This window comes from Pundamilia nyererei, unplaced genomic scaffold, assembly GCF_000239375.1.
Source record: "Pundamilia nyererei isolate P.nyererei 1_Seehausen unplaced genomic scaffold, PunNye1.0 scaffold00189, whole genome shotgun sequence".
Taxonomy (NCBI): Eukaryota; Metazoa; Chordata; class Actinopteri; order Cichliformes; family Cichlidae; genus Pundamilia; species Pundamilia nyererei.
The window spans coordinates 894282-905683 of NW_005187590.1; the positions used below are offsets into that span (position 1 = coordinate 894282).

At 40.8% G+C, this 11402-nt stretch overlaps 1 protein-coding gene across 2 annotated transcripts; it reads right to left on the minus strand.

The window, feature by feature from the left end:
- Nucleotides 1–3655: 3655 nt before the first annotated feature.
- On the minus strand, nt 3656–9463 carry pgap4 (post-GPI attachment to proteins GalNAc transferase 4). Of its 2 annotated transcripts, none has more exons than XM_005747120.2 (2): nt 9359–9463; nt 3656–5623 (listed from the first exon to the last, which is right to left on the minus strand). In XM_005747120.2, the coding sequence occupies exon 2, from the start codon at nt 5378–5380 to the stop codon at nt 4175–4177; it is 1206 nt and encodes a 401-aa protein (XP_005747177.1). In that variant the 5' UTR covers nt 5381–5623; nt 9359–9463; the 3' UTR covers nt 3656–4174. The 2 variants fall into 2 exon arrangements, with proteins under 2 accessions (XP_005747177.1, XP_005747176.1); XM_005747119.2 differs by having other exon boundaries at nt 9353–9463.
- Nucleotides 9464–11402: the final 1939 nt, after the last annotated feature.

Here is an 11402-nt window from a genome sequence, read left to right on the forward strand (position 1 = left end):
CTGGCTTGCCTTAGTTACCCTTAGCTTTTATTTTGTGTGCCGCCAGCCTGCTTTAGTTGACCCTTAGCTTTTACACCTGACTGTTTCGTTTGTTCTTTAACTATATGCCCAGTGGTCTGTTGAACAGCCCTGTCGGTTTTCTGTTTAAAGTTTGACATTAAAACCTTTTACTTTACTCAGTTTTGTGTGTGGGGGGGCTTGTGTACGTTACTCCTCCCCTGACGCCTAGCAGAGGGGGTCGTAACACAGTACTCTTGCTGCATTAGAAAAAAAGAGGCTTTCTCTTTGCAACCCTTCCTTGCATGACGTACTTGTTGCATGGGGCTTGTTCAGTATTTTTCCAACTGTGCTGTCATGATAACTGATGCCTGCAGAGTCTGAGATCTAGCTCTTCTTCATTGCCTCTGATTCTCTGTGATTATCGACCTTTGGGCATTCCATCTTGGGTCTCCCTCCTTCTCCTGCTGAGGTGGAGACAATTTGTCAAGATGTGTGGCTTCAGGTCTTTGGTACTCTTGGGGGATGCGGATGGCCCAGATCTCATACATACACATACATACACATCATCTCTCTCACTCACTCACACACAAAACACAAGGAGATTGTTGATTTGTATATTTGTATTTCTATTTGTACTCTATCCATTATTATATTTTCTTCTTTTTTCCTATTTGTCTTCAATTTCTTTGTGCTTGTTACTTGTGCGTGTTAAGAGAGGGTGTGAATAAAGTAAGGCAGTAAGACAAAGCAATGATTGTTATGCCTGAGCAGTATATTAGCTGTGCTCAGCAGAGGACCAGAGCCAGGAGGCACACCACAGTGCTCCAGACCTCTCAGCTCATTTTGTTCAGAGCACAGAGAGAGGGGATGAAATTGAAAGTTTGGATGACCTGGAGTTTAAACGCTTTAATCAGACACCAGCAACAGATCACAGGATAAAGGGAAGTACAGGAAAAACTATGAATACTCAAGAAAAGGTGGCTGAAGGCGAGTGATAAGGAAAGAACCCCACTAAATGGCATGGACACTGTTTTTGTTCATCACCACTGCTAGAGGTGGAGGGACGCAGTGCAGAGGTGACATCAGATGACAGCACAAGACATCCTGCCTGCCGAGAGTTCATGGACGATGTAATCATGATGACTTCATCAATCCAATTGATGAATCTGACAAAAAACACCTTCAGCATCCAAAGGTCAGAGATTCTAACCCAAGAACAAGGGATCCGATGTTTTGGGAAGAATTATGAGAGCTCTCTGAAGGACACTGCTAATCTCGGGGACACCAAAGCTCAGCTACAGTAAGCACCTGGCTCATGGCAACAGCTTGGATGGTTCAGCTTCAATGTTTGTCTCACCGTGTGCAATGAAGTCCAGAACTCCCCATCTTTAAAACCCCATCCAGCACCTTACTGGGTTTATCCTGAACAGTAACAAAGATGGTGCTTGAATACAAACACCCAGAGAGACAAGTAACTCAAAACTCAAAAGATTTATTGTATTAATTGTAAAATCAGTAAAAGAATCACAGTGAAAACAAGACATGTGAAAATCCAAATCAGAAGTGAAAATTGAAATACAATTTTTCAGCTTACTAGAGTAAAAATATCAGTGCTTGAAAACAAAAAACAAACAGCAGAAGTAGTTAAATGTATCACTCAGGTCATTCAATAATTCTGACCAACATCCATACAGAAGAGAAGCATTAAAGAGAAAATCCTTTAAATCTCACACAATTTTAACTGAAATTAAATATTTATGACAGTGAACAGTCACATCAATATTGATGATTTAGAAATGAAATACATCCAGTGTATATATGAGAAAGCCAAATAACCCAAATAAAAACCGTCAGCTCTGATAACTTCTCTTGTACAGCCACAGCTAAAGTGAACATCTATCTTCTTTTAAACAAAATATTAATAATTTTTCCAAATCAATGATTTGATTTTAATGATTTTCTTTTATTTAAAAACTGATATTCTGTCATATTTTAATTTATGTTCTAAATGTGTGTGGTGTGTATTAATTTTTAAAGTGTTCTTTATAGGTAAAGAAAAAAAATCAGACCAGTAATCATAGATAATGGCATTTACTCAAACCAGCCACAAATAAAATATAACGCTTGTAGATAAATCCGGTTTGTCACTTAGCCCTTTACCAAATAAATTATCTCCTGTCAACACAAAATAATATAATTAAGACATTTTGTGCTTTCTAATATTTCAGTCCTTAATGAATTGCTAACATTCACTCAAATTTAGAAAAAAAAAAATCTAACAAAAAACGAAGATTAAAATAAGGCAAATTTGTGATGTATGTGATGTGATGTGTACATTTGGCAAATTTCTCATTTTCCCGTTTCTGGCCAAGATTCACTTTGATACTCTCTAACGAGCTTGCAGCCAGTCAGTAAAACAGAATTTCCGTGTTTTTAGGAAGAGCAGGCGGTTTATGTTTCAGAATCAGCAGGAAGGAGTGTTTGCTCAACCAGCTCAGCATTGGATTACAAAACAGAAAGCGTTTCTGTCTACTGAATGAACTCATGGGCAGTGTGTCAACAAGTACTGTGCACTTCAGTGATAAATGTGCTCTTATCAGTGTAAGCTTTATAGGAGCCACATGCTGACGGGGATCAAGGAGACCAGCGAACGCAGGCCCGGATGTGCTGTCTAATTCGGCTGTCTCTCACCCTTTACCCTCCCCTGTTGCTTGTCATGTGTTTCTTTGGTGTATTAAGAGTTTTTTCATGTGCAGAGGTGGGGTTTTTTTCTGTTCTCAAACTGATCTCCCTGTTGGAGGTCAGTCTGGGGGGAGTTATTTTTTCCTCCTTATCTTTCCTCATGTGGTGCATTTTCCATTGTTATACCTCTCTGACCCGTCTTCCCCATGTGATGTTTTGTGTAATGCATGTATGGTCGGAGGGTAAGATGGCGCCGCCATTGCGTGCAATAGGTCGGAGGCCTTATGAAATTTCCCCTTGTGGGACTAATGAAGGTATATCAAATCAAATCAAAGAGCAGGCCTGAGCTGAAACCAAAATTTTAGACTGTTCATTGTGAGTGAACAGCCACTAGTGTACATTCTGTTACATCACTAAACCTGTTAAATTAAAACAAAGAAATCCACACGCAAACCAGGAATGTCGTCCTCAGACATTAGTCTTTCATGAGCCAGGGCTCATGTTTCATCACCACATTGCAAATACACACACAGGCATAACTAGAGAAAGAAAGCGAGTGTGAGACAACTGAAAAGAAAATCTGCAGCAAACAGCAATTAGAGCTGACTTCTGAATGCTCGTACCATTTTGGAGGAAAATCCCAGGTGGCAAAATACGGATATGTTTAGCTTTTATACAATATTAAAACCTATTTCAACCTAAGAGTACAACAGCCAATGGCTCTACCCACTTTCATATTTGCAAAAGGTTAATGTAAATATGTAAACACGACAGGCGACTAAATCAGCTATCGCTCTCACACACCAGTTCCACTGTAACTTAACTTTAGAAACTTTAGGCATAGTCTGGTGAATTGGTCTCTCCTTACTCTAAGGAGTTACATTTTATTTTACTGTGATTATTGTATATAAAAAACGAATAAATCCTTTAACAGACAAAGGAAAAACAGGCATTCTGGCAGCATCTGGCTTCTTTTTTAAAAAGGTAAACAAAGAAGAGAACCGTTTACATTTTTTTTTCCAGAAGGGTCCCACACAGCTCAGTGAGAGTGGGTTGGATGATTTGGCAATAAAGAAGTGGCAGAGGCTTTCAAGGTATGGGTCAAAGTAACATTTTCTGCCATCTAACATTTCTATATAAAATAATTTAGGACATGCTATTTTCCTGCATTAATTTGTGTGGTTTTCAACCTCTTCTGAAGAAAAACCATCACCACCTTTTACACTATTTGTGCAGGGTGGATTAAAATAAATGTATATCAGAGAGATGGAGAACTAAAAACACATGTGCGTCTACAAGCTGGAACGTAGACATCTACTAATATATCGATCGAATCCCTTGATAGTTTTCAATGCAAATCACCAAACCAACATTCACTGAGTAATTTGTTAAGATTTCTAAAGAGTCTAGAAGATGGTAAAAAAGCAAAACCCAGGAAGGAGAAACCAGATTAAAGTGAACCTTGCAGTCAGAAGTTCTTCTTCTTCTTCTGTTAGAGGAGCTTGGGCCTGGATGGGTTAGCTCTGACTGAGGAATAAGCCCCAATGTGACTGATGAGGTTGGGTTCTACACTATGGGACCTCTGCCCAGGGACTGTCCTGGCCATTTGATACAGAACAATGTCTTTAGCATGCCCTTTGTAGCAGAATGAACTGTCTAGATACTCAGCCACCCTTAATGAGGCATTGCCAGGGAACAACATGGCTGGGGTGCAGCACTCGGTAGCTGGCGAGACGGCATACAGCTGTGGGGAAATTCTCCGGACTTCTAGAAGGTAATGCCGCCCCAACAACTCTGCAGCGGTCATAAAGTATAGAGTGAAAAAGAGGAGATGGGTAGCGGACAGAGTGAACGAGAAAGAACAAGGGTTCCAGTAAGGAAAGCTGAGGAGGAGAGCCGTTGCGCCAACCAATCCCAGCCCCACCCACTCCAGAATGCGGTATGGCTCAGGGTTCCAGTAGCGTTGTAGCCTTTCAGGATGATATAGCTTGATGTAAAGAGTGTGAAGAGCAAACCTACGTGACAACAAATCCTTTATAACAATGAAAAAGTCATTTCTTGGCAAAGCATCATCTTCTAGAACGACAATATTTTTAGGCTTCACCAGCTCCCAGCCTCTGCGGAGACAAAAGACATAATCCCTCTTCTCCTTTTCAAAGGTATTAATTCGCTCCTGTATGCTCTGCTGCTCCTGAGGTGAACGCCGGACCACCCTGAAGTGGCTCTCCAGCACCTTGGCATCTTGGTTTTCCTGCGGGCCACTCTCCACATCACAGACCAGCACCTCCGCACACTTCTGCTCCCCACAGCTTCCCACAATGTTACTCAGCTGCAGCATTACCTGGAGCAGGTAGTGGTAGTCCCGTGCCTCCTTCCGCCTGGCTGTTACCACAGTGACTAGCAGTTCAGGATGTTGAGTGAAGTTGTTGAATCTGGACGTTGCTGCAGTTGAAGAGCTCTGCCAGAAGTGCAGAGCCTCCTGACCTCGATCTAGGCTTTCCCGCAGCACCACTTCACTCATAGAATCGAGGTACATGGACTTAATGAAGTAGTAAGAGTACAGCAGACGATGGCAGCACAGAGGAAATATGACACAAAATGTGATGATGGACAGGGCGAAGGCTTGAGTGACTGTGCTGGACCATCGCAGGTACTGGCTCAAGAACACTTTCCATCGAGGCATTGGGGAATTTGTCATGTGATGACAAAAAAAAAGTCAAAAAGAATCTGCTCTGGAGGATTTAGGTCAACATGTACAGTGTCCCAATATGATATAGCAGTCCACTAGCACTTACCACAGCAGTGAAACGTAATGACTGTGGCTGAATAAATGGCTGTGATCTGATAGCCTTGTGGAAAATGAGTCAGCTATTGGTTCTTCTTGTCCACAGAGTGGTAAGAGTTTCAGCTCAGTCCTTGTGGTCTGTTTCTCCACTGATGTCTGTAGAGAGAGACAAGGTATTTCTCAGTTATAGTTTTCAGCTATCCTTTAGATCCTACATTAGAAAACTACTTGCTAGTGGTAGTTCATGTGGAAAGTTTGACACAAACTGGAAATGGAGCACAATAACATTCAAAGTAAAAAATTTGAAACCTTTTCAAGCACAACGTTTTATTTTGAAGGCAAACATTCTCTTTTTCTAGTTTGTACCAGATTTTTGTTAAATATATTCTTTGCATATTTAATGATATAATACAAATAATGAACATGAATTTTCAAGGATAAATGTTTTCTTCTTTTTAAAAGGCATTACGTTATCAGATTATTCCATGATAAATCAGTGAGTGCATGCCATGTGAACCGCTTGGAATCAGCAATTTGTTTTTTTATGTTCGCTTATACAGTGAAGGCAAATGGTAAATGGCCTGTATTTGTATACCGCTTTACTAGTCCCTAAGGACCCCAAAGCCATCCACTCATTCACACACTGGTGATGGCAGCTACATTGTAGCCACAGCCACCCTGGGGCGCACTGACAGAGGCGAGGCTGCCGGACACTGGCGCCACCGGGCCCTCTGACCACCACCAGTAGGCAACGGGTGAAGTGTCTTGCCCAAGGACACAACGACCGAGACTGTCCGAGCCGGGGCTCGAACCGGCAACCTTCCGATTACAAGGCGAACTCCCAACTCTTGAGCCACGATCACCCACAAGGCATGCAACATTTTACCATCATATCATTACTGTATGATGTATAACTATAGACAGTACATGGGGCTGGTTGAAATATAGCTTGCTTAACCCTTGTGTTTTCCTCGGATCAAAAATGAGCCCAGGTTTATGGTAAAGAAGTGACTGAAGTGATTGTTTGTGAAATTGTTTGGGCGACTGTGGCTCAGGGGGTTGGGAAGCGTATCTGTAACCGGAAGGTCGCCGGTTCGATCCCTGGGCTCTCTGTCCTGGTCGTTGTGTCCTTGGGCAAGACACTTTACCCTACCACCTACTGGTGTTGGCCAGAGGGGCCGATGGCGCGATATGGCAGCCTCGCTTCTGTCAGTCTGCCCCAGGGCAGCTGTGGCTACAACCGTAGCTTGCCTCCACCAGTGTGTGAATGAATAGTGCTTTGGGTGTCTTGAAAAGCGCTATATAAATATATCCAATCCATTATTATTATTAAACCTTCAAATTCTTGTTTTGTCAGTTTGTAACGCTGGCCCATTTTTACTCCCTCCTTGCACTTTCTTAATCAAGCATTAGCAAACATGAATTTGAAAAAGATTTTATCCTTAAGGAATCACACCTAGACGTTGAGCCTGGTATAAAATATAGATGGAAAGGACATCTTTTAGACTGTTCTGACCACTTGGTGATATGACCCATTAAATCTACCCCAAAAGCGCTTTTGAAGATTTCTGAGCTGTCAGAAAACAAAGAAAACATCCATGAAATCAATGCTTGTTTCTGTTACTTCACACATACCCGGTATAAAGTTCTTATACAAATAAATAAATAACAGTCTTCTTAGATTTAGCTTATGTTATATAGAATGACCCTTAAAAATAACCCTAAATGCCAGAATGTTGACATTGCTCACACACACCTAAGTAAAGTGAGAGAGGTATTGATTATACTGAACTCCTCCTTCACTGTGGTGGTGGATACAAAACCATTAGTTAATTTAAACATGTTAAAAATGTGAGTACCAAAATCACAGGTGGGAAGTAACAAAGTAAAAATACTTATATAGAATTTTCAGGTATCTGTACATTACTTAAGTATTTATTTTTCTGACAACTTTTTACTTTTACTCCCTATATTTTTAAACAAATTTCTGTACTTTTTACTCTGTCCATTTTCAAAACAGGCTCATTGCTTTTGGTTTGACGTATTTGAGAGGAGTTATTATTTCACGTCAATACGGGCCTTCAAACATCAAACCAATTTGAGTCTAGACAGTGACAAATAAGTTCAAGTATTAATCGCCTGAGGATGTTGCATAAAAAGAAATGACGTGTGAAATAGTCTGGGGCTAAAGTGGGCCGTTTTGTTATTTTTCTTGTTGTTGTTTTGTTTTGTTTTTCAGCACAACTCTGGAAAGACTGCCGGTACCCACAAGTTGCTGTTGTGCTACTTCAGCATCTAGCTAGCCATACAGAAGAGCAGCAACAATAAAGGTGTAACATGTTGTGGCAGGTTATTTCAAATGCAACTATAAGCTCAGCAAACATTAGCAAACGCTCAAACTGCTTGTAGCACAGTGTGTTGCTAGCTAAAGGTCCAACTGTTGTATTTCACAGAGAAAGAAAATAGCTAACTTCACTCAGAGATGGGGAAAGATAAGACAGGCAGGAGAAGAAGAGAGGTTAGATTTAAAGATAAGGACTGCTCAGTTCAGCTGGATAAACTGGAAATTTGAAACTAACATGCAAGTCCTCATGTTTTTAAGTCAGATAGGGTCCTGACATGTGACATTGCTTCTTTTTTTTTTAAATTGTGAAACATGCTGCACAACAAACTGAGGCAGACTAACTCGCATTTACATGATTTTTAATAAGTTGCGTTTCTCTGAGTGTCGTGGGTCCCTGTGTAGCTTCAGCATTGTCTTTGAAGTGTCTTTGGGTGTTTCCCTACCCCAAAGCCCGCTTTTTCTACAGTCTTGTGTTCGAGTGATTGTCACCGGCAATAGTGATAAAGGGTAAAGTAGGTTTGGGGCGGATTTCACCCAATGATAGTGTTAGTGTACAAAATCAGGCGATCTTGATTTTTAGCGATAATATTCTTGTTTGCTCTAATAAGGTTGCTCTGCAGGTTAGTGCTGGATAAACAGGTTAGCTTGCTGTACTGTGATGGATTTAAAGTAAAGAGCAGTGTGTGACTGGTGCACAGTGGCTGCCTAGTAAAAAGTTAGTACAAGCGGTGTCCTGTCAGTGTTGAGGATGGAAATCAGCCAAGACAACTTATGAAACGTCTGCTGACATCTGGCTGAATTCAAGTGTGTACATCCACAAAGAGCAGCTGGTAGCTGATAACAGCCTGTACATTAAGAACATCTGCTGGAGCTCTCAACAGAAATTATTGTGAGTTGTGATTCTTTCCCCCACACTGAGCGATTACATCTGACTTTAGGAAATTATGCTTCTAGAAATACTCCACGCATCTACGTGTTGCGATAACCCCCGTGACAAGACGGTAGCCCGAGTAAACGTTTGCTAACAGTAAGGAGCCAGCAATCAGGGAAACACTGAAATCTTCCGTAAAGGAAGTGTGGCTCACATAATATGCGCGTTCACGTCGCTATTTTTAGATAATAAACTATATCGCGCTTTAGTATTTACAAACTCCGCGCGTGTGCCAACAAAGCCGTGGACGCCAGTAAAGTAGAAATAAAGTCAAGAAATGTTACTGTGCTTTTTTCGCTGTGGTCGCTTTATTTTTTAAAAGTGAATAACAGATGACACCATACGGCAAGAAACACGGTCTGTGTTTAAACAGCGCTCTCTCTAAGCTCTGGGTAACACCACGGATCAGTCAAAGTTAGTAAAAACACCCAACACAGGATTGTTTGCGCTTAACGTGCCAGATTAAATTCTGTTGCTCGCGCCGTCCCAGCGCTGTGAAATACGGATCAAAGATCACGTTACTCCGCGTGAACCATCCGAGAATGAGGAGGGCCTCAATTCAGACATTCTGAGAGAAAACACGGCAGACAAATAAATAAACAACACTTACACTTACTTGCGGTCGATTTCCGTTCCTCGCTAACATGACCGAACATCACAGCAACCTCCCCTAAGATACGGCAAGTGACCCGCAGTAAAATACCGTATTACTGAGAACACAGTCGCAGAGGTGCATACTGCTCCTGATCAGCAGGTGGCGCCACCTGACACAAGAAATGCATACAGGAGGGGTCTTTTTTTCTGTTCTCACTAATGAAAGCTACCTTCCGCTTCTCCCTTTTTCACGACGGCAGAAAACTCTCAAAAACATTTAAACACTTATCAGGGACACAGAGTTGAGTGTGATAATCATAATACTGCACACAATAAACACTGCAAAAGGAACAGCTCAGCCATAAGTGACACACATACACACAAACATACAAACAAACATATTTCATCCACTATTCAATGATTTAACAACACAAACTGAATCAGATTAAAACATACATGAACATCTTCACTTTTCTGCACTCCTTCCTGTTAAAGAGTAAACAAATTTCTTCTATACCACCAAAAGTTATTTATCATCTATTATCAAAGATTCCTTTATTGTCACCGTACAGGGAAACTGGCACAAGGTTTACATTTCAGAAGACTATTAGCTGAGTCTGCTGAAATGACACGTGGTGGAAGAACTTTTAAAAACCCTTACTTTAAGAAAAGTCGCAATGAAACAGTAATAAAACACGCTGCTATGCAAAAAGTGTAAAAAGTAAGAATATTTTTTCTGCAGAGAAATGTTTGCCATCAGTGTTAAATTGATTAATAGTACTGATGCATGTGTTTAAGGTTGAGCTCATTTAAAAACGTTATATTCTGTTTAATAAATATATATATATTTATATATATATAAAGTATCATATTCTATAAATGGTGTATTTTTAGTGGTTGCCCTGTGAGGACCACAAGTCTAAAGAAAAATAATTTTTTAAAAACCCCTAAAACAGTTATTCATGAGCTCAGAAACACAAGCCTTGAGTGTGTGACATGGTTAACTGTCAATCTGCAGGGGATTAAAAATATTAATGAATAATAAAGATCGACTGTTGGCAAACAACTGTTACACCTGCACTTGGTCAACTTAGTAAATGGACTGGTTCTTATATGGCAGTTTTTTACTCCACCTGAGTACTCTAAGCATTGCCTCAATCACGCCTCACTCATCCATTCATGCAAGCACATTTTTCTATGCTTAAGTGTTTTCTATCTAACATTCCCACATTTATACTCTGATGGATGCGTTAGAGACAACTTTGGTCCAGCATCTTGCCGATGGATATTTGGCATCTACACTGGAGCAGCGTGGGACTGAACCACCAAGTTTCCCATTAGTTCTTACCTACCTAATGAGCTACAGGTAGCCACTTACAAGTTTTGTTAGCCTGGGCATGAGAAGAGCTGCCATCTCATCAAGACTTGCTAGTGTAGTGTTATTAGCAATTTACTTCACACTTCCATCCTCTTTACACTACACATGTTGCCCAAGGTGGTTAGTAAGAAATTATTTGAACTTATGTCTACCTACAGATTTGGCAAGTGCTGCTAGGTTATTTGTCAAGAAGCAGTTAAGGTAAACAGTAGGTAAATGATTTGTTAACAGTTTGTTAACCTTTAATGTTCATTCCCATGTGTTCAGTGACAGATTCTGTATGTAAGTCTCAGCTGACAGAGATCCACCAGCTTACAGGAAGAAGAGTGAGGTAACACCAGCATAGTGACGCTTTGCTCATTATCCCATGGCATGCTAGACACTGCCAAGCCTAGCCTAGGAAAGATTCCCTTAATGACTCCACGCCTGTAAGACACATGCTGGGCTGCTTTACTGGTTTTTAACAGCCTGGAGATGAAAACCTACTGTTTAAACGCAATATTGCAAAAGAGCTTTCAAGGAAGGAGGAGGTCCAAGTCACTGACTCACAAAACTATCAGGTTTACAGACTAAAACCTGTGATCTCATTTCTTTTGGGAAGGGCCAATCCCTGATTGTGGTCAAATGTGCCACTCCTTAAATCCAGTTAAACTACATAAAGATGAAGGGATCAAGGAACGCAAAAAAC